The following is a 20987-nucleotide window of genomic DNA, read 5'->3' as shown; positions in this document are numbered from 1 at the left end:
TACCATCTAGTGCTGGAAGCAATTACCCACCTTTGTGTGGAATCTGGGGCTAGAGGACAGCCTTGTCTGAATGCCTAGAAAAAGCAGCTCCCCAGAAAGAGCGTCCCTACAGACACGGGGAGTTGCTCTAGCAAACCCAACTGTGCAAACCAAACCCAGTGAAAAAGTCAAACATTTTTTTATAGTTCTTCCTTCATGCTTTATAAGTGTCCTGTTTCTTTTTGAAAACTTATACTTGTTTTAATTATTTTGTGCCTGAGGAAGTTTAAGAGGATTAGGGAAGGTTTTTCACTTTGGAGGAGGAACCATGAGGACAAGTTAGTTTGGGGACCCCACAAGCACATACTTTTTTTTACTCATGTTGGAGTACTTTCATGGTCATTACCTCTGTTAGAAAATATGGATGGTTTTTTTGTGGACATATGTGGCATTTCCAGTAGGACAGCTAGTGATGTCAGCAATGAGTTTAGAAGCTCTTTTCTGAGTGTGATCTTAACACTAGATCCTACTAAGCTATAGAAATTTCCAGGGACCTCAGTGCCCATGAGCTTTTTGTGGTACTTTGTGGTCAGACTCCTGGCTCTTTTGTACCTCCTTTGGCCAACGCTGGCTGCTGACGAGGAGCCATGTCCCTGGTAGTCTAACTTGCTCTGAAAGCCACGTGGTCAAACACAAAATGAGCAGACAGGTGTGCGTGAATATTCATCTGTGCTTTATCTTCCTTCATCCGTTCTGTTTTCTGACTCTCAGGTGAGTCGCTCTGCCTGTTTAATGACAACACAACTGATCTGTAAATTGTTACGGTCCAGGGAGGCAGCAGCAGCCGTCGATGTCAGGGCGTGGCCCCCCATACTGGACACAGGTCGGTCCTCGAACTAGCTGGGTACATTTACTTCTCTGCTTTTCCACTAGGTCGGATATGCTAATAGCTTCACTTTGCTCTCCAGATGATTTGCCAAAGAAGCGACCGGCCCAGATCTACAAACCCTCCAACCCAGACACACTGGCTTACCTGGATTTCAGTGTGTCCACAACTGGAATGCTAGCTGGAGTGAAGGTGAGAAATGCAGTCTGCCCAATGTGTAATGAGCCCACACAGTGATGGCCTGTTAGGTTTGTTTAATAGGACTCTGGTGGGGTCCTGCAGTGAAACATGGAGCAAGGTGTACATACGCGTTTCATTCAAGCCATAAAATGTGTGGCCACTCCAGTAGTTTACTAAGCTGACTGATTTCTTTCCAAATGTTCCAACTTTTGACTGATTTCTTTCCAAATGTTCCAACTTTTTTTTCTTTTATGTAAACACAGCTTGACTAGCCCTTACTAAAACCTGCACATATTTTTCTTTCCTGCTTGTTCTCAAATCCCAATTTTATTTCTGTTATAAAACTTTGCACTATAGCTTTTGAACATGGTTTCTGTTGACTTGTCAGGGTGCTGTTCATTGCCGCTGCAGTGGGACTACTCTGCGTGTCCTCAGAATTAGGGCCCTCCAGGCTCAGGGAACTCCTCACCAAGGAACTGTTAAATTCTCTGTAGCCTCAGGCAGACCTTTCCCTCTGATTCACCGTTAGGATCTGACTGCTGAGTTTGCACAATTTACTTCATTTAGTTCTCTTACTCTGTCAACTCCAATTTTTCTTATTATAATAAAATACACATAACATAAATTTACTATCCTAGCCAGTTTAAATGCACAGTTCAGTGGAATTGAATACATTCAAAATGTTATGCGGCCTTCATGCCTATCTATCCCCGTAGCTCTTTTATTCTGTCCCCATTAAACATTAACTCCCCACCCCCTCCCAAACCCTGGAAACCACCAGCTTCTCTCTCTATGATTTAACCTCATATAAGTGGAATCATACAACATATGTCCTCTTGTGTCTGGCTTATCTCACTCAACATGCTACCCTCATCCATGTTGTAGCATGTGTCAGAATTCCTTTTGAAGGCTGAGTAGTATTCCATTGCATGCCTATGCCACATTTGCCTGTCTGCTTATACATCAGTAGACACTTGTGTACCTGCACATCTTAGCTGTTGTAAGTAATGCTGCTGTGGATGTGGGTATGTATCTATTTGAGACACGACTTTCAGGTTTTTTGGTATGTATACAGAAGTGGAATTGCTAGATCATATGGTTATTATACTTGTAACTTTTTTGAGGAATGACTGTACTGTTTTCCATAGTTTCTATACCATTTTACCTTCTCACCAGCAGTACGCAGAGGTTCCAAATTCTCAGCATCCTCGCCAACACTTGTTTTATTTTAAAAGCAGGCATCTTAATGGGTGAGGTTATATCTCATTATAGTTCTGACTTGCATTTCCCAAATGATTAGTGACAGTAAGCACCTTTTCATGTGATTATTGGCCATTTGTGTAACTTCTTTGAAGAGATGTCTGTTCAAGTTCTTTGCTCATATTTTCTCCCATTCTTTGGGTTGCCTTTAACACTTTTTTTATGAACAAAATTATTAAATTTCTGTAAAGTGCAGTTTTGTATTTTTTTATTATTGTTTCTACTTATGCCTTTGGTGTCATATCAAAGAAAATATTGCCAAATCCAATGTCATAAAGATTTTTTTCCTGTGTTTTCTTTTAAGAATTTTATTGTTTTAGGATTTACATTTACCATATTTCCCCATGTATAAGATTCACTTTATTTGAAAAATTGGGGTCTAAAACCTGGGCGCGTCTTATACAGTGGTTGTAGTTTTTTTTTAACTTTCGTTTCCTGCTTTTTCATATGGATGAGGAGTTGTATAGATTTTATGATGAATAAAATTTGAGTTCAATAACTTTATGTAATCCTTTTTTTCTTTTTTTTCAAAACTTAGGCCCCAAAATTAAGGTGCATCCAATACATGGGAGCATCTTTTTTTTTTTGGAGGGGGAGCATCTTTTACATAGGGAAATATGGTAGGTCTTTGATCCATTTTGTGTTAATTTTGTATATGGTATTAGGTAAGAATCCAGCTTTAGTCTTTTACAGGTGGATATCCAGTTGTCCCAGAACCACTTGTAAAGACTATCCTTTCCCCTTTGAGTGGCATTGACACCCTTGTAGAAATAGTTTGACCATATATGGAAAGATCTATTTTTGGGATCTTTTATTGCATTGTTTTATCTGTCTGTCTTTATGTCAGTACCACACTGTTTTGATTGTTGTAGCTTTGTAGTAACTTTTGATGTCAGGAAGTGTGGGACCTCCAGCTTTGTTCTTTTTCAATATTGTTTTAGCAATTCAGGTTTTATTGAGATTCCCTATGAATTTTACAATGAGTCTTTTTATTTCTGCAAAGATCATCATTGAGATTTTGATAAAAATTGCATTGAATTTGTATTGTTTTAGGTAGTACTGACATCTGTGAATATGGGATATGTTTCTATTTATTTATATCTTCTTTAATTTTTTTAGGAATGTTTTATAGTGTTCATTAAGCAAATCTTTCACCACCTCAGTTAATTCTTAAGTATTTTACTCTTTTTTATGTGATCATAATGGGAACTATTTTAATTACCTTATTAAATTTTTCATTTAGTGTATAGAAATGCAACTGACTTTTACATGTTGACTTTTTCCCTGCTACTTTGCTGAATTTGTTAATGATTTCTCACAATTATTTTGTGAAATCATTAGGGTGTTTTACATAGGAGATAATATCATTTATGAACAAAGATAATTTTGCTTCTCCCTTTCCAATTTGGATGTTATTTATTCATTCATTTATTTATTCATTCATTCATTCTAATTGCTTTGGCTAAAACATCCAGTGCTATGTTGAAGGGAAAGGGTAAAGGTGGGCATTCTTGTCTGTTTCTTAACTTAGAAGGAAAGCTTTCAGTCTTTCACAGTTGGGTATGATGTTTGCTGTGGATTTTTTATATATTGCTTTTATTATGTTAAGATACTTTCCTTCTATTCCTAGTCTATATTGAGTGTTTTTATTATGAAAGAATGTTAAATTTTTTCATATGCTTTTTCTGCATCAAGTGAGATGATTGTGTTTTTTTCCCTTTATTTTATAATGTGATGTATTACATTTATTGATTGTCACATGTTGAGCCATCCTTGCATTGGAATAAATCTTCCTTGGTCGTAATGTATAAGGCTTTTATTGTGCCACTGAATTCCATTTGGTACTATGCTCAGTTATCGTGTTGATGATTTTATCCCAGTGTTCATAAGACATACTGAGCTATAGTTTTGTTTTCTTGTAGTTACTTTGGTTTTGGTATCAGAGTAATGCTGACCTCATTGAATGAGTTAGGAAATGTCCCCTTTTCTTCAGTTATTTTTGGAAAAGTTTGGAAAGGGTTGGTATTAATTTTTCTTTAATGTGTAATAGAATTACTAGTGAAACCATCAGGTCCAGGGCTTTTCTTTGTTAGGAAATTTTTCTTTTTCTGATGATTTGATTGTTTTGCAAGTTATAGATTTATTCAGATTGTATTATTCATGATTTAGTCTTAGTAAGTTTTGTGTTCCTTCTTGTAGGTTGTGTAATTTGTTGGTATACAGTTGTTTATAGTACTTTCTCATAATTCCTTTTATTTATGCATAATCAATAGTATGTGTCCCAATTTTCATCTCTGGTTTAACCAATTTGAGTATTCTCTCTTTTTTTCTAAGTCCACCTAGCTAGACATTTATCAATTTTACTGAGCTTTTCAAAGAACCAACTTCTAATTTCACTGGTTATTTCCACTATATTTTTATTCTTTATTTACCTTGCTCTAATCTTCATTATTTTTTTCCTTCTTCTAGTGTTGGGGTCTGTCTGTTCTTCTTTTTCTCATTCCTTAAGTTGTCAGGTTAGGTTGTTGATGTGAGATCTTTCTTATTTTTTAATACAGTCATTTATAGCTATATATTTCTGCCTTAACACTAATTTTTCTTTGTCCTGTAAGTTTTAGTATGTTGTGTTTTCATTTTTATTTGTACATAATTATTTTCTAATTTTCCTCATGATTTTTAATAGGATTTATTGGGATGTCATTAAGTTACATAGGTTTCAGGAGTACAATTCTAATAATACATTTTCTGTATATTGTTTTGTGTGTTTATCACCCAAGTCAAGTCTCTTTCCATCACCATTTATCCCCTCTTTACCCTTCTTGCTCCCTACTGCCCTTTCCCTCTGATAATCACCGTACGGCTGTATCTGTCCACGAGGGGTTTATTTCCTTTGCTTACTCCCTTCACCTTCTTCACCCAGCCTCCCAACCCCACATCTCCTCTGACAGCTGTCAGTCTGTTCTCTGTATCAATGAGACTGTTTCTATTCTGTTTGTTAATTTTGTTCATTAGATTTCACATATGAGTGAAATCACATGGTACTTGTCCTTCTCTGATTGGCTTATTTTACTAATAATGCTCTGCAGGTCCATACATTCTGTTGCAAGAGCAAAATTTCTTCTTTTTTACTGCTGAGTAGTATTTCATTGTGTAAGTGTACCGCAGTTTTTTTCATCTACTGATTGGCAATTGCTACTTCCAAATCTTGGCTCTCATAAATAGGTAACGGTGTCTTATTTGATCCATTGGTTGTTTAAGAGTGCTTTTTTTGAATTACATAAATTTTTGGGTTTTCCAGTTTTCCACCTCTTACCAATTTCTAACTTTACCCTGTTGCGGTTAGAGAAGATACTTTGTTATCTATTTTTAAGAGCTATTGATTGAGACTTAATCTGTGGCCTAAATTATGGTTTGTCCTATAAAATAAAGCAAGGACTCTGGAGAAGATGTATTCTATTTTGGTTGAATACAGTGTTCTGTGTTTCTCTTTGATGTATTGTGTGATTTTGGTGGTGTACTATGGTAGTGTGTTAAGTCCTCTATTTCTTTACTTACCTTATGTTGTCTGTCCGTTATTTCAAGTGGTGGATTGAAGTCTCCTATTATAATAGATCTATTTCTCCCTTCAGTTCTGTCCATTTTTGCTTTATTTTGATGGTTTTTTACCAAGTATGTAGATGCTTATAATTGTTAAATCTTCTTTCTGCATTGAGCCTCTTAATATATAATGCCCTATGTCTCTTGTAACATTTTTTATTTTAAGTCTGTTTTTCTGACATCAATATAGCTATTTTTGCTCTCTTTTGGTTACTATTTGCATGAAATCTCTTTATCCATATTTTACTTTCAAACTATTTATGTCTTTTAATCTAAAAAAGTCTCTTGTAGGCAGTGTATGGTTGGATCATGGTTTTTATTCATTCTGCCAATTTTTGTCTTTGATTAGAGAATTAATCCATTTCTATTTAAAGTGATTACTAATAAGGAAAAGACTTTTATCATCTCGCTATTTTTATTGTGTCTTAATAGCTTTTCTGTTCCTCATTTCCTCTATTACTTTATTGTTTTGTGCTTAATTAATTTTTTTCTAGTGAAACATTGAATTCTTTTCTCATTTTCTTTTGTGTATATTCTATAGCTATTTTCTTTGAGGTTACCATGGCAATTCCATTTAACATCCTAAAGTTATAACATTCCATTTTGAATTTTTAGCGCTTAACTTCAGTAACACACAATACTGTTCTGTATGGCTTTATCTCCCATCTTTTTCAGTTGTTGATGCCACAAAATTATATCTTTATACATGAGGTGGCCCAAAACATATAGTGATAATTTTTTAAATACACTGGTCTTTTAAGTTATGTAGGGAAAAATTGTGGAATTTAAACTGAAATTTACAATAATAATAGTGTTTCAAGTAATAGTTGTTTTGTTTTAATGTATTAGTCTCTTAAATTATGTAGAAAAAAATAGAGTTGCAAACTATTGTTGCGATTATGCCAGTATTTATAATTGCCCTTAAATTACCTTTACTAAGATCTTTATTTTTTCAAATGACTTCAAGTTATATCTAGTGTCCTATTTCAACCTGTAAAAGTCTATTGAGAATTTCTTTCATCAGGTCTAAATGTAACAAACTCCTTCACCTTTTTTTTAAACTAAAGAGTGTCTTAATTTTCCAAAATTAACTGCAACCTATCATCCAGTTCTCCTCCAGAAGTTGCAAGCCTTTGACAAATCCTCGAGTTCAAAACTAGTTAACATCATATTCTGTCCTACAGTTGCTGTCCAGGTAGAAATACAGGTTCCTGCTGCTCCTGCTCCACATCTTCCCAGAATCCTTTCCTCTGTTTTTTAGTAGAATTTAAGGTAGTACACCAAAAAAAGTACAATATAAAATAAAACAATTCTTCAAATAATTTTTTTTAAATTTAAGTGAGAAGAGGGAAGGTAGTGAGACAGACTCCCATATTCACCCCAGCTGGGTTCCACCCAGCAACCTCCATCTGGGGCTGATGCTTGAATTAATCAAGCTATTTTTAGTGCCTAAGATTGACTTGGAACAACCATGCTATCCTCAGTGCCTGGGGCCAACACTCAAAACAATCAAGCCACTGGCTGTGAGAGGGGAAGAGAGAGAAGAGAGGGAGAGGGAAGGGAGGAGAAGCAGGTGGTCGCTTCTTTTGTGTGCTCTGACCAGGAATCGAACCCACGACATTCATATGCCAGCCTGATGATCTATCCACTGAGCCAAGTGGCCAAGGCCCAAATGTTTTTTAAAATAAAGAATAGCTTTTACAACATTTAAATTACTTACTGTAGTACTGAACTTAGCCTTCTACTCTTATAGCCAAAAGAGAAACACACTTTTGATTATACACTTTCACGATCTACAAAAATGAGAGCTACAATATTAAATCTTTATTCAATGAAGATATTTCTGCTTGAAACAGATAAAGTGGTCTACAACATTATTACTTCCTATAGACTCTAGAAATCCTTAAAAATCCCTAAGGAAATGACTAAACTTTTTCTTAACTTTATAAAAGTTTTTATAAATTTTTGACTTCCAAATGTGTTTGATGAGTACCTGAAATGAAATATATTGATGTCAAATAATAAAAAACCTATATGCTTTAAATACTGAGAGCATAAATAACATTGAAATTATCTGGCTTATAGTCTCCAGAAGGAAACACTTTTATCTTTGGTTACACAGGTCATTATTTTTCTCAGGAAGAAATTTTTATTCAATTTCAGCTTTGGACAAAAATGTCATTGAGTATTCAATTAGATACCAAAAATTGAGGGAGTCAAGTATATCAAATAAACTGTTTTCCCCATAATGGGCACTATAGAGTGTCTGACGTAGTATAAAACCTATTAGTATATTTTTATATGTTTAATTTAAGTTTTATAATACTGCCTGTTTAAAAGTATAATTTAAACTCTGAAGGTTCCTAATAGATCCTAGATATACACTTGTTCAGCGTCATCAAGGAAGTCAGATAAAGGACTCCCATAAAGCATCTACAATTTATTTTAATCACCTATAGCAGCGGTTCTCAACCTGTGGGTTGCGACCCCGGCGGGGGTTAAACGACCAAAACACAGGGGTCGCCTAAAGCCATCACGACCCACAGGTTGAGAACCGCTGACCTATAGCTTTCCACACAGGATAGTTTAGGACTCATGGTGCCTCTCCCTTCCACTGAGTGTGCCTCTGCAACACTTTTCCAATCACTTTCAGCTGATCTATGCCCAGTGTACATTTACTGTAATATCAGCCAACCCTCCCAAAAATCATTCACAGATACTTCCTGACAATAAATGCAGGTGATCTCATCCCTAGTTTCTCCACATTCATATATCTACTTTTAATGTGGTTTTTTTTTTTGTATTTTTCTGAAGCTGGAAACGGGGAGAGACAGACAGACTCCCGCATGCGCCCGACTGGGATCCACCTGATGCCCACCAGGGGCGATGCTCTGCCCACCAGGGGGCGATGCTCTGCCCCTCCAGGGCGTCGCTCTGTTGCGACCAGAGCCACTCTAGCGCCTGGGGCAGAGGCCAAGGAGCCATCCCCAGCACCCGGGCCATCTTTGCTCCAATGGAGCCTCAGCTGTGGGAGGGGAAGAAAGAGACAGAGAGGAAGGAGAGGGGGAGGAGGGAAGGGGTGGAGAAGCAGATGGGCGCTTCTCCTGTGTGCCCCAGCCGGGAATCGAACCCGGGACTTCTGCATGCCAGGCCGACGCCCTACCACTGAGCCAACCGGCCAGGGCCTTAATGTATTTTTTAGAGTAGAAAATTAGAGTTTGTTGTTCTAGGCACAGGGAAAACTAACTCTTAATATATGTACAAGTTTGTCTTCATAAGAATCAGGAGTTTTTCTTAATACAAGGTTCTAAAAAATCATTCCAACTTGGGCTCTTGGTTTGTGATGTTGGTAGGTCCAAGATTGGGATTAGTTTAGAGATTAGACATTCAACTTTTCTAGCTGCTTTTTCTTAACCTGTGTGTGTTCCTGTCACTATGTTGAAATCTGTCAGTGCTCACTCACCCTTAATACCCAACACCCTCCAAAAGCTCCACGGGTGATGGAGGATCTTTTCTCTGCTCTCTTTAAGTTCTGTGTGGTCACAGATCCTGCCCTTAGATTAAGTCTCTAAATTTCCCACTAGAGTCCAAGCTCCTGAGGGTACAAGCATGATTTATTCTTTCTTATATTCCAAGCACCTAATACTATGCCTGATACATAACAAATGCTCAATTAATGTATTTGTACTTGCTGCACTGAGCTGAAAAACTTGGTTCTCAAGGTATAGACAGTACCTTGCACAGAGTAGGTATTGAGTAAAGGTTTGTGTTAGTTGCAAATATGAGAATGTGAGTAATTTTGCTGGTTAGGATTTTATTAACTTCTGATCTAGAAGGCAGGAGGTTGAGGAATGTTTCATAAATTCAGCCTCGTTTCTTCCTAAAAACAAATATCATGTCTTTAAAAGCAAGCTGACAAGAACTACTTATGTGTTAGATTCTAGAGTAATTCTGTTACTTTGTACGAATTCAGTAAAATACCTGTGGTGAAACCTCTGGACAAGGCTTCTCCCTGTGATCCTATGGGTTCCGATGGAAGGGGCCCCAATGCCTGGCTTCTCTCACAGCTTTTCTCAGGCATTTCACTGGGTTTCCCTTACTTTTATGATGCCCTCGCCAGTACCTTTTCCAGTCCCACTCTGGGGAACACAGCACTGCACATGAACTTGAGACCTGTTTAAAACTGGGAGCCTAGTAACCTTCCCTGTGCGTCTTTCATGTTTCTCTTAGGTTTGATTGGCTAGAAAGCTTCTGTGAGACAATTGATATGAGATCTGTTTCACACTATTTTAAAATAATTCACATTCTGTACTGACCATAGTGGGACTGGTTTGGGATTGGAGAAGCTTGTCCATGCCCCTGTGGTGGGCTGACAGTAGATTTGGGCTGCCATCACATGAGATAGCTGCCTTGTCTCACTGCATCTTTGATTCCAGTTCAGATGTGTGACCTTCAGCAAAGTCTGCACCTACCTTCCTGGAGACTCCCTGAGTTGGGGTTTGCTCACCCCACGTCCTCTGCTGGCCCGTCACCCAATAGGGCCATGTTGAACCTGAAGATGGACTGTGAATAAGGTGTAGTCCTTGCCCAAAATCATGCCCAGGGTTTGTGAGTGGTTACATCCCTTGCCTACTTCACAGGCCTTCGGGAGAGTCACAGAAGAACCCCTTGTGGATTAATCTGCTATTCAAACACAAGACTTTGGTACTTCAATGGCTAGTGTTATTAGGTCCTGGGGACCAAAAAGTTGTGTGTATGTGGTTTTCTCATATAGCAGCCCACTCTCTCCTGACAAAGCCCCAGCTGGTCACACTTGCCTGGGCCCTGAATCCCTGCTGGGCGCTGCTGTCTTGCAGATGTGTCACGCAGCCACCAGTGCCTTCTGCCGATCCATTAAGCTGCAGTGTGAGCTCTACCCCTCTAGAGAAGTGGCCATCTGCTTGGACCCTTACTGTGGACTTGGGTTTGTCCTGTGGTGCCTCTGCAGGTGAGTTCCCCTTTAATGTCTTTAAAATGATAAATGAATCATACACCTTCACTTGTGATTGGTCCCTGTTCTGCTCCTGCTCAGCCAGGCTTTCAGGGTGGAGTGGGTTCCACATTCTGAGGTATCTGAAAAAATTCGTCTCCCTGAAGTTTGCTGCAGCACACAGAGATGGTGGCCTCTGGGGATATTATGAGAGTTGTCTGTTGGAGACCCATATTTTCCCAAGCAGAGCACCCCAGGCCTCAGGCTTGGTTCTTCTGCTCTTCAATCTGAGCAGTTATGCCTGGCCTGGAATTTGCATTAAATGAGTAGGTCTTGTAGGTACTCCCCCCCTTCAGGCTTCTCTCTGATGCAGGTGGAGGAATTGCAGCTTGAGGAGGGCCCGGAGCTGGCCTCCCCTCCAGGGTCCAATGCTCCTCAGCCATCAGCACCCCCAAGCCCAACTCATACCAGGTATTTATAGAGAGGGTGAACATGGAGGTTTTATTGTCATTTTTTTATTATCCAATATGTTCATCATAGAAACATTAAAAAATGCAAAATAATATAAAGAAGAAACTAAGCCATCTAATAGTCATACCACTTAGTGATACCAAGAAATACTCACTATTAGCATTTGACATATGGCCTTTCAGAGTTTATTGTCTTTCTTATTTTTTAAATTTCAGAGTTTATTTTCTAATGCGGCATGCTATCTTTTATTATTAACACATATAAGTATATAAAGAATGCTGCAATAAACATTTTAAAGGAAACACCAAACAACATGTGATTTTACCCATAAACCTTTAAGTTACATATGCAGTTCTGTAAATGTACATCAATTTATTTGTAAAACTGAGATGCTGCAGTATAAAATTGATTATAATTTCCCTTTTTTTCTTAATAGTCTATAGTAGACATTTTTCTCATGTTTTTAAACATTCTTCTTAAACAGTTATCTTAATGCCCTTATAATATTTAATAGTATTAGATTGGATTAAAATTTAATTCTGTATTTTTAAAAAACAAGAACATTCTAACTAGAACAATTAAACTTTCTGAGAGAGCATATAGAACAAACAATAGAAAATATTTTAATGATTTTTGCCTCCATCTAAAATGCAATAGCATTGTGATTAACTTTTTCTTGGGAAATAGTTCAGAATATACCATCCCAACAGTAGGGTCAAAGTAAAATTAGATATATTTGGCCAACTAAGCAGGAAACTTATTCTGAACTACTGACCTTTTTGTACCACTGTCCATTTGTCACTTGGCAAAGGTTAAGCAGAAACCTGTGAGTGGAGTGCTTCCTAATTTTTTAGGGTCACCAAGCCTAAACCCCATTCAAACAACAGAGAAAGTACTTTTGAAAGGAAAGTAAGTTCTTGATGTGCATCACTAATAGGGCTGCGGGTGGTAGGGGTGGTGTCTTTAATGGAATTGTGCAGAGTGGGTTAATCTTTCCTTAATGAACATCTTCCCTGCAAATTCATTCACAAGTCATGAAACTACAGTGTTCTGTTGATTGCTCTTGCAACATGAAAAATATATAAATGCATAATAGCTTTGACCTTCTTCATCTGAAATCCTCTGTAGTAACAGATCCCAATGGACTTGCTTTAAAAACTGGACCTGGGAGCAGAGAGAACACCCTGCATCCATAAATGTTGTAATTACCTTTCAAGTAAGCTAGAGTTCTTTTCAGACATGGCTGATTTCAGGGCTGAGACAGAAAATGTACAAAATGATCCTGAATGTCTATGCAGGAAAGCATAGTACTCACAGAATGAAGGGGACATGCAAAAAGACTAAAAAGCCAGCTTAAAGGGGCTCCCACTGTCAAATTGGGGCACTCTGAGCATCCAAATAAGATTCTAATAGATGATAACACTTTAAATAAAATGGGAAATTGCCTAACCATTCAGATATAAATAAATGAACAAATTGAAAGCCCAATGAGGAACAAAGATTTACATGGTGGCCATCCACTAGTTGTTAACTACAAAGAAGAGGAGAGAATCTTCACAATGGAGAAGCCAAAATGAACCAAGAGATCAAAGTTAACCTTATCAACAGGGGGACAAGGGGCACTTGTATAATAAATATGTCACTGGGAGGGTTTCAGTGAGGAAAACTGCATCAAAGGTGTTACCTCTGAAGCTAATCATGGAGACATCAAATACACCGAGAGATACACAACAGCACAGCATCCTGTCATCTTCATGAATACCATTGTCACAGGGTTGGGAAAGCACTGAAGGACCCATCTGGACAGGACTGACAGCTTAAATGCAGAGTGAGACTCTGAACTGGATCCCTCACTGTCAGATTTCATTGGGACAACTGGTAGAACTTGAATAGGGTCTGAGGCTTAGATGGAAGAAATATATCAATTTGTTTCCTGATTTTAATGCCTTAGTTGGCTAATGGAGGAAAATATACTTGTTTGTTGAAAATACTCCCTAAAGTATTTGGGATTGTTAGAGTATCAGGTTAGTAACTCACCCTCAAATGATTCAAGGTAGAAAAGTTATTTATTTACTTGAAACTTTTCTTTAACTTTGTGATTATTTTCTAGTTTTTTTAATTTGATACAAATAGTTTTTTGTGTTTCTTTATCCAAAAGTTTCCTTCAATCATGAAGGTTGTTTATCTGAAAATCATTGACATAATAGAATTGTTTCAAAGTATTCTGTAAGATCATACATGTTTTAAAAGCCTGTCAGAGAGCTGATATTCACTGATTAGAAGATTCAATATTGTTAAAATGGAAATTCTCCTCAAATTGGTCTAGAGATTGAATGTAACCCCTGTCAAAAATCTCAGCAGGTTTTGGGTGTTGGGTTTTTTTGAGGTTTTTGTTTGTTTTTGCTAAAATTGACAATATGATCCTGAAATATAAATAAAGGTCCCACAATATCCAAAACAAGTTTGGAGTAGAATAACAAAGTTGGAAAACTCAGATTTCTCAATTTCAACATTTACTGTTGTAACCAAGATAGTATGGTACTGACATAAAGATATAGATATGATGTAGATATAGAAATAGATATATAAAATAAACCCTGTATTTATGGTCATTTGATTTTTCAACAATGTAGTTAAGTCAATGGGGAAAGGATAATCTTTTCAACAAATGATGCTAGGGAAAATGGACATACATATGCAAAAAAACTCAACTTTTGCCTAATATCATATACATAAATCAACTCAAATTTGTTCATAGATCATAATGTTAGAGTGAAAACTATAAAACTTAGAAAAAAACATAGGAGTAAATATTTATAATAGTAGGTTAAGCAAAGGGTTCTTCGGTATGACATCAAAGATAAAAAAACATAGAAAAATATTGATAAATTAGACTCTCAACAAATTTTTTAAGCTTTTGCACATTTAAAGACTTCATTAAGAGCCTGATTGGTGGTGGCACCGTGGATAAAGCGTCAACCTGGAAGATAGGTTGCCAGTTTGAAACCCTGAGGTTCCTGGCTTTAGTGTGGGCTTGTTGGCTTGAGCACAGGGTTGCTGGCTTGTGTGGTGGAATTGTCCCCAAGATACTAAAAGTCGTTAGCTTGAGCCCAAAAGTTGCTGTTGTAAAAAGCCAAAGGTTGCTGTTTTGAGCAAGGGGACACTGGCTCAGCTTGGGGCTGAGGTCTAATCCCTGGTCAAGACATGTATGAGAAGCAAGCAATGCACAACTAAAATGAAAGCAAGTACAAGTTGATAACTTCTCACTCTCTCCCTCTCTCCCTCCCTGCCTACCTACCTACCTACCCCCCCTTTTTTTCCTCTCTTTTTCCTTCTCCCTCTCCCTCCTTCTCCCCACCCCCAAAAAAGACACCATTAAGAAAGTGAAAAGACGAGCCACAGACTGGGAAAAAAAATATTTGCAAATTATCTGTCTGATAAAGTCCTTCTAACCAGATATAAAACAAACTCTTAAAACTCATAGACAAGCAACATGATTTTAAAATGGGCAACAGATTTAAACAGACATTTCACCAAAATGCACAAATGACCAATAAGTACATGAAAATATGCTTAACATTCATTAGGTAAATACAAATTAAAACCAGTGAGATACCACTGTATACCCTGTATACCCATTGGAACAGCTATAACCTAAAAGACAGAAAATAAGGTGGGAGACTTGTATTTCCTGATTTCAAAACTACACCATAAAGCAAAGTTAATCAAGGATGTAAAGAAACAGTATTCTCATACATGGTTGATGGGAATGTAAAATAATGAAACCACAGTTTGCATGTTCTTAAAAATTAGACATAAGTGTACCATATGACCCAGCAATTCCACTCCTAGGCATCTACCGAAGTAAAGGACCACCTGGTTACACTAAGACTTGATGCTTGAAACATTCACAGCAGCCTTTGTTTAAAGAGAAAAAAAAACAATTTAAATGTCCATTAACTGGCGAATGTATAAACAATATTTGTCACATTTATGCAATGGAATACAGCTGTCACATGGATAAACTTCACAAACACTGTGCTGAGTGAAGAAGCCCGACCCCATAGGCCATACATTATATGATTTGTATCATAACGTACTTTATATGAAATGTTCAGAAAAAGCAACTCTATAGAGACAGGAACTAGAATGATTGACTGTGGCAAGGGTTGGAAACAGGATTGACTACAAATAGACACAAGTCTACCGTTAGGGTGATGGAATGTTCTAAAACGGCATTGTGATAATTACACAACTCCACAGTTTACTAACATTCATTTAATTCTATGCTTAAAATAGGTGGGTTTCATGATATACAAATTATAGCTAAACAAACAAAAAAAGAAAACAGCCTATTACTGGATTGGCTGGCATGCATAGTACAGACACTAGCCTGTCAGTCAGAGGCCCAGCCATGTGACACACAGGGCGATGTGTGTCCTAGTGAACTAAACGGCTGCCTTGTTCATAGTGCCCAAGTTGTGATCATTTTCAATTGTTTGTATGTTTTGTCAGTCTGAAATTTTGCCTAATTGGTAGCGGTACAGTGGATAGAGCGTCGACCTGGGATGCTGAGGATCCAGGTTCAAAACCCTGAGGTCGCCAGCTTGAGCACAGGCTCACCGGCCTGTGCAGCGGGATCATAGACATGACTCCATGGTTGCTGGCTTGAGCCCAAGGTCACTGGCTTGAGCAAGGGATTACTAACTTAACTGGAGCCCCCCAGTCAAGGCACATATGATAAATCAATCAATGAACAACTAAAGTGCTGTGACTATGAGTTGATGCTTCTCAGCTCTCTCTCTCTCTAGCGCATACATGTGCAAAACCAAAAAATTGAAGTCTTTCAATTATAAATGTGCAAATTTATATTAGTTATCAAAATGTCTCTTTTTTTCCGTTCCTAGTCAACCATGTTTTTATTTTTATTTTTAATTTTTTTTAATTTTTATTTATTTATTATTTTGTGTCAGAGACAGAGAGAGTCAGAAAGAGGAACAGACAGGGACAGACAGGAAGGGAGAGAAATGAGAAACATCAATTCTTCATTGCGGCTCCTTAGTTGTTTATTGATTGATTTCTCACATGTGCCTTGACCGGGGGGCTATAGCAGACCGAGTAACCCCTTGCTCGAGCCAGCAACCTTGGGCTCAAGCTGGTGAGCTTTTTGCTCAAACCAGATGAGCCTGCGCTCAAGCTGGTGACCTCGGGGTCTTGAACTTGGGTCCTCCACATCCCAGTCTGACGGTCTATCCACTGCACCACTGCCTGGTCAGGCTATTTTTATTTTCTTAAATAGGCTTTTTCAGAGCAGTTTTAGGTAGGTTCATAGAACAGTTGAGTGTAAGGTACAAGGATATTCCCTGTATCCCCTGAGACCACACATGCACAGCCTCCTCTATTATCAACATCTCCCACCAGAGGGTACATATTTTGCAACCTAGGAACCTATGTTGACACATCATCATCACTTGGCCCAAAATTTACATTAGGGTTCACTCTTGGTGGTGTAGAAAGCCCAGAAATAGACCCACATAAATATTGTCAGCCAATCTTTAACAAAGAAACAAGGCAATACATTGGAACAAAAATAGTCTTTTCATCAAATGGTGCTGGAACAATTGGACATCCACATGCAAAAAAGAGAAAAAAAGAATCTAGACACAGAAATCACAGCTTTAACAAACATTAGCTCAAAATAGGTCAGAAATGTAAATATGAATGATAAAACCATAAAATTCCTAAAAGATAACACAGAAAAAACTGAGATGATTTGGGGTTTGGTGATGGCTTTTTAAATATGACACTGAAGATATAATCCATAAAAGAAAGAATTGATAAACTGAAGTTCATTAAAGTTAATAGTTTCTGCTGTGCAAAAAACAGTCAAGAGAATGAAAAGACAGGCCACAGACAGAGAGATTCCCCAAATGTCTTTCATTTTGTTATTTTTGAAGTTAAGATCTGAACTTAGAATAGTTAAGGTTACAGAAATTCTCAGAAAATAATCATAACTTATTATAAATATATATCTTATTATAATTATAACCATATTATATATGGTTTTAAGTAGGTTTGTTTTGTCCATGAAGATATTTATAGCCAGTGCCAAGAAATCAATATTGGTTAATAAGTGAAACAATCAATATATATTGGACTGAGAAAGGAAAGGGCAACTGGAAAATTCATGAATCAGATTTTCTGCTGTCTGCTGTTATCAGCATTTATTAATTTTGTTCTTAATGTTGACTTCTGTCCTATTAATTTTTTACAAGTATGCTTGAAATTTTCTAGCCCTGAATGCTAACAATGTGCTAATATTTCTGATCAAGCACATTATTTATCCTGATATATATTTTTGATAAAGGTAGTAGGTGATTTGTATTTAATTTTCTTCAGTTTGGATCTTATACTATGTAGCATTTAGGAAAGAAGATGCTCGGAACAGTGTGGAAAGGATAAATTGCTCTAATATGAGGAATATCATCATAAAGTTTCCTCTATATCTTAATTCCCTAAGACATGTGAGGCTCAAGTGCCATCAAACATGTTTGGTACCGGCACTGAAAATGTAAAAGTCCTTGGTGTGAAGTAGCAGCCAGGGAGATCTGAGCTGCAATGAAAATCAGGCAGGGTAAGATAGAGTTGTTAACCTTGATTCATGAATGGGTTGAACAATATTATGGTGTTACCAAAAAACTGCCCCATCACCTCTCAAAGAGGTAAGACATGTGCTTCCTAGTGGATAATTATGATTTATAAGATGTGTAATATGCGGGCTTGTTTGATCTCAGGCCTGCACATTCGTTCTTTGACCTGGCATATGATCCCACTTTGGGTCCTAAGATTGTTCTTTTAATATCCATTCAGCAGGGATAAATGTTCCATTATTTATATTTTTTCCTGCTTCATACTGCCTTGAGGCTTCTAATTGGAGTTTACACATTAGCTTCTAAGAACAGCTCTAATTCAGTCATCCCAGATGTCGTGTACAGGCTGGTTCTGCAACACTGTGTAGCAAATGGCAGAGTAGGACTGAGAGACAGTGCCCACTCACGGTAGCAAAACAAAATATATAATAGCATCAAACAGAGTTAGTAGTGGAAATTCCCTTCTGCTTATTCTCAGTGTTCTCAGAGGCTCCCCACCTCTGTGAACAGGCTCTTAGCTGGAAAGAGGAGAGTGTTGTGTCTCTTAACTCTTACAACCCGTGGAAAAAAGACGGTAGGTCTCCAAATGTGGTCCCAGGACCTCTGTGAGTATGAGAAGGCAGCATCTCTTGGCCCCTGGATACGTTTGTTGCTGGAGTTGTTTGGTTTGTTTTCAGACCCCAAGTGTAAAACTCTTGGAAGGTTATTTTAAGATTAATATGATATATCTCAAAAGTAAGAAAGAAAAAAAAACAAAAAAACCCTCTTAAACTTGGTTAAAAAGAAAAAAAGTAAGAAAGAAGACATACTGCCTTGTATTAGTATTTTGTGATGTAGATATATTTCTTGTAATTTATTTGATCTTTTGAATGCCCTTCATATAAAGTGATCTTGAGTGACCTAAATTTCCCAAGAACAAATCTCAGATGATTAAACCCTTTGGAAAGATCACAGAGAAGGTCAAAGTTTGCTCTTTGCTTTTTACAAAAATAAATGAAACTTTGTAATAGAGGAGTAAAGAAAGAAAAGGAAACTTTCCCCCAAGTGCCCTGAAGAATAGTTATTCTTCTAAGAGCCCTGTTTAAAGTAGATTTTGTGAGCCAACTTAATTTCCTTACATTTTTTTAACAAGTTGGATTCTATTGTAAAGAAAACTTTAATGTGAGATTGACTTCATTCAAAAAGAATTGGCTTTAGTATCATGACATAGCGATTGAGGCTTAATGTGCAATTTTATCTATCAGATTTTTTGTACCAAAAAAATCCCTTTTACTCAGTCTTGTCAGGTGATTTATGTAGGATATTTTATTTTATTATAATGCATGATATCTATTAAAGTTGATTTATAGTCATAACCCCCAAAATTAAAACCATTAGAAGTGTAGTTTTGGTAAATTCTTTATTATTTTAAAGCCATACTTGCTCCACCAATTGATAATATCAAAATATGTATCCTAGCATTTCCCTCATTTCCCTAAGTATGCTTTCTAATCTAAAGGTAAAAAAGAATGCATGTATTTTCCTTAGTTCTCCTGTTAGGTAATTTCTGAAGTAAAATTTTAAACCTTAAAAATTGAGTGACAGACTTTGTCTAATTGTGTTAATTTTCTTTCATTTTCTCTGGGTGTCGGTTTTCTAAACCAGAGAGAGGTAGGCATGGTTTTTTCTCAAACAGTCCTCTAGTAAATATCTTGGGCTCAGTGGTCTCTGTCCCACCCTCAAAGCCCCAGCTGTTGGTGCAAAGCTGCTGTGGACCATGTTTAAGCCAGCAATGGCCTAGTCCCAAAGAAACTATTTACAAAAACAGGTAAGGTAGAGTCTGTGGTGTGCTAACTCCTGTTCTAAACTTCCATACATTTTACCATGATTCAGTTCTGTGCTTCCTGCTATGAAAGAGAACCCAGTTTGTTTTTGTACCAGCTTTGAGAGAAACCTCACAGCCTCACAGCTTAGATGTTTCAAGTGAGGGCTCAACATGGTAGTAACTCTGGATCATAATTCTGTAGTTCTTTTATGGTTTCAGAATGTTTTCATGAGCATCTTATTTTATACTTGAAAGTCCCCAAGAGTAGATTTGCTATGACTGTCCTCTCTTGCACACAGACCTCAGGCATTTCTCGGGCACAGGTAGGCCCTCTTCTATGTCCTCATTGACCTCTCCGTTTCTCTCTGCAGTGTGTACTCTGGGCACCAGTCCATTCTCATCCCGCCTTCAGAGTTGGAAACCACCCCTGCCTTGTGGCTTCTTGCCGTCAGTCAGTACAAAGTCCGGGATACATTTTGCTCCTATTCAGTGATGGAACTTTGTACCAAGGGGCTGGGCTCACAGACAGAATCCCTCAAGGTAAGCAGCCCTTGCCTGTCTCACAGTGCCGAGAGAGCATTTCTAATGTCTTAGGGAAGCACAGTGTCCAAGGGCATGAAAAGGGTTTGGTAAGTTAAAATAACCCTTCATAAGAGTCAAGGGTTACAAAATTGTATTCATGCGAAAATCTTGTTTTATAACGTGAATATTTTCCCACTGCCACAAAGAGTGCAAGTATATGTTATATGATGTCTTTAATTCCATTAACTCTACTTAAGGGCTCCTAAATTGTCTTTTTATTAGTTGGTGAATTCAGTTCTTCAGCACAGTTAGTTTTATTCTGACACTGGTATTCATATCATAGGTTTGAATTTAGCCATTTTTGTTTACCTTGAAGACCCTGATCTGCAAGTCTCGATCGATCTTAACCAAAATTTATTTTTACAATTAAGTGAACAGTGGTGTGTGTGTGCATGTGTCATATATATGACAATGTTAGCATTTCCATTTATATCAAGGACATTTGGATAGACACATTTCCATTGTAAATTAAGTCTTTATCCAAGCAGGAGGAAATAATCATATCACCTGTTTTAATTTATATTCCCACTACTACTGTTTGTATGCCCACATGTGTGGATTGCTATGTATGTATCCAGATTATCCTTGTTCATGTGTGTGTGTGTGTGT

At 37.4% G+C, this 20987-nt stretch overlaps 1 protein-coding gene across 4 annotated transcripts in view; it reads left to right on the top strand.

Annotated features, from left to right (window-relative positions):
• DIP2C (disco interacting protein 2 homolog C) overlaps positions 1 to 20987 on the top strand; it is a 471590-nt gene that overhangs the window by 392175 nt on the left and 58428 nt on the right. For all 4 annotated transcript variants that reach the window (XM_066387148.1, XM_066387147.1, XM_066387146.1 and 1 more), the window contains 4 exons: positions 751 to 862; positions 948 to 1057; positions 10759 to 10889; positions 20168 to 20336. In XM_066387148.1, the coding sequence (XP_066243245.1) occupies positions 751 to 862; positions 948 to 1057; positions 10759 to 10889; positions 20168 to 20336 (522 nt within the window). The remainder of the gene's footprint in view (positions 1 to 750; positions 863 to 947; positions 1058 to 10758; positions 10890 to 20167; positions 20337 to 20987) is intronic.

Source organism: Saccopteryx leptura, chromosome 5 (genome assembly GCF_036850995.1).
Source record: "Saccopteryx leptura isolate mSacLep1 chromosome 5, mSacLep1_pri_phased_curated, whole genome shotgun sequence".
In the NCBI taxonomy this organism is placed as follows: domain Eukaryota; kingdom Metazoa; phylum Chordata; class Mammalia; order Chiroptera; family Emballonuridae; genus Saccopteryx; species Saccopteryx leptura.
Note: the sequence above shows the minus strand (reverse complement) of the source record. Positions and strands in the feature narration are given on the sequence as shown.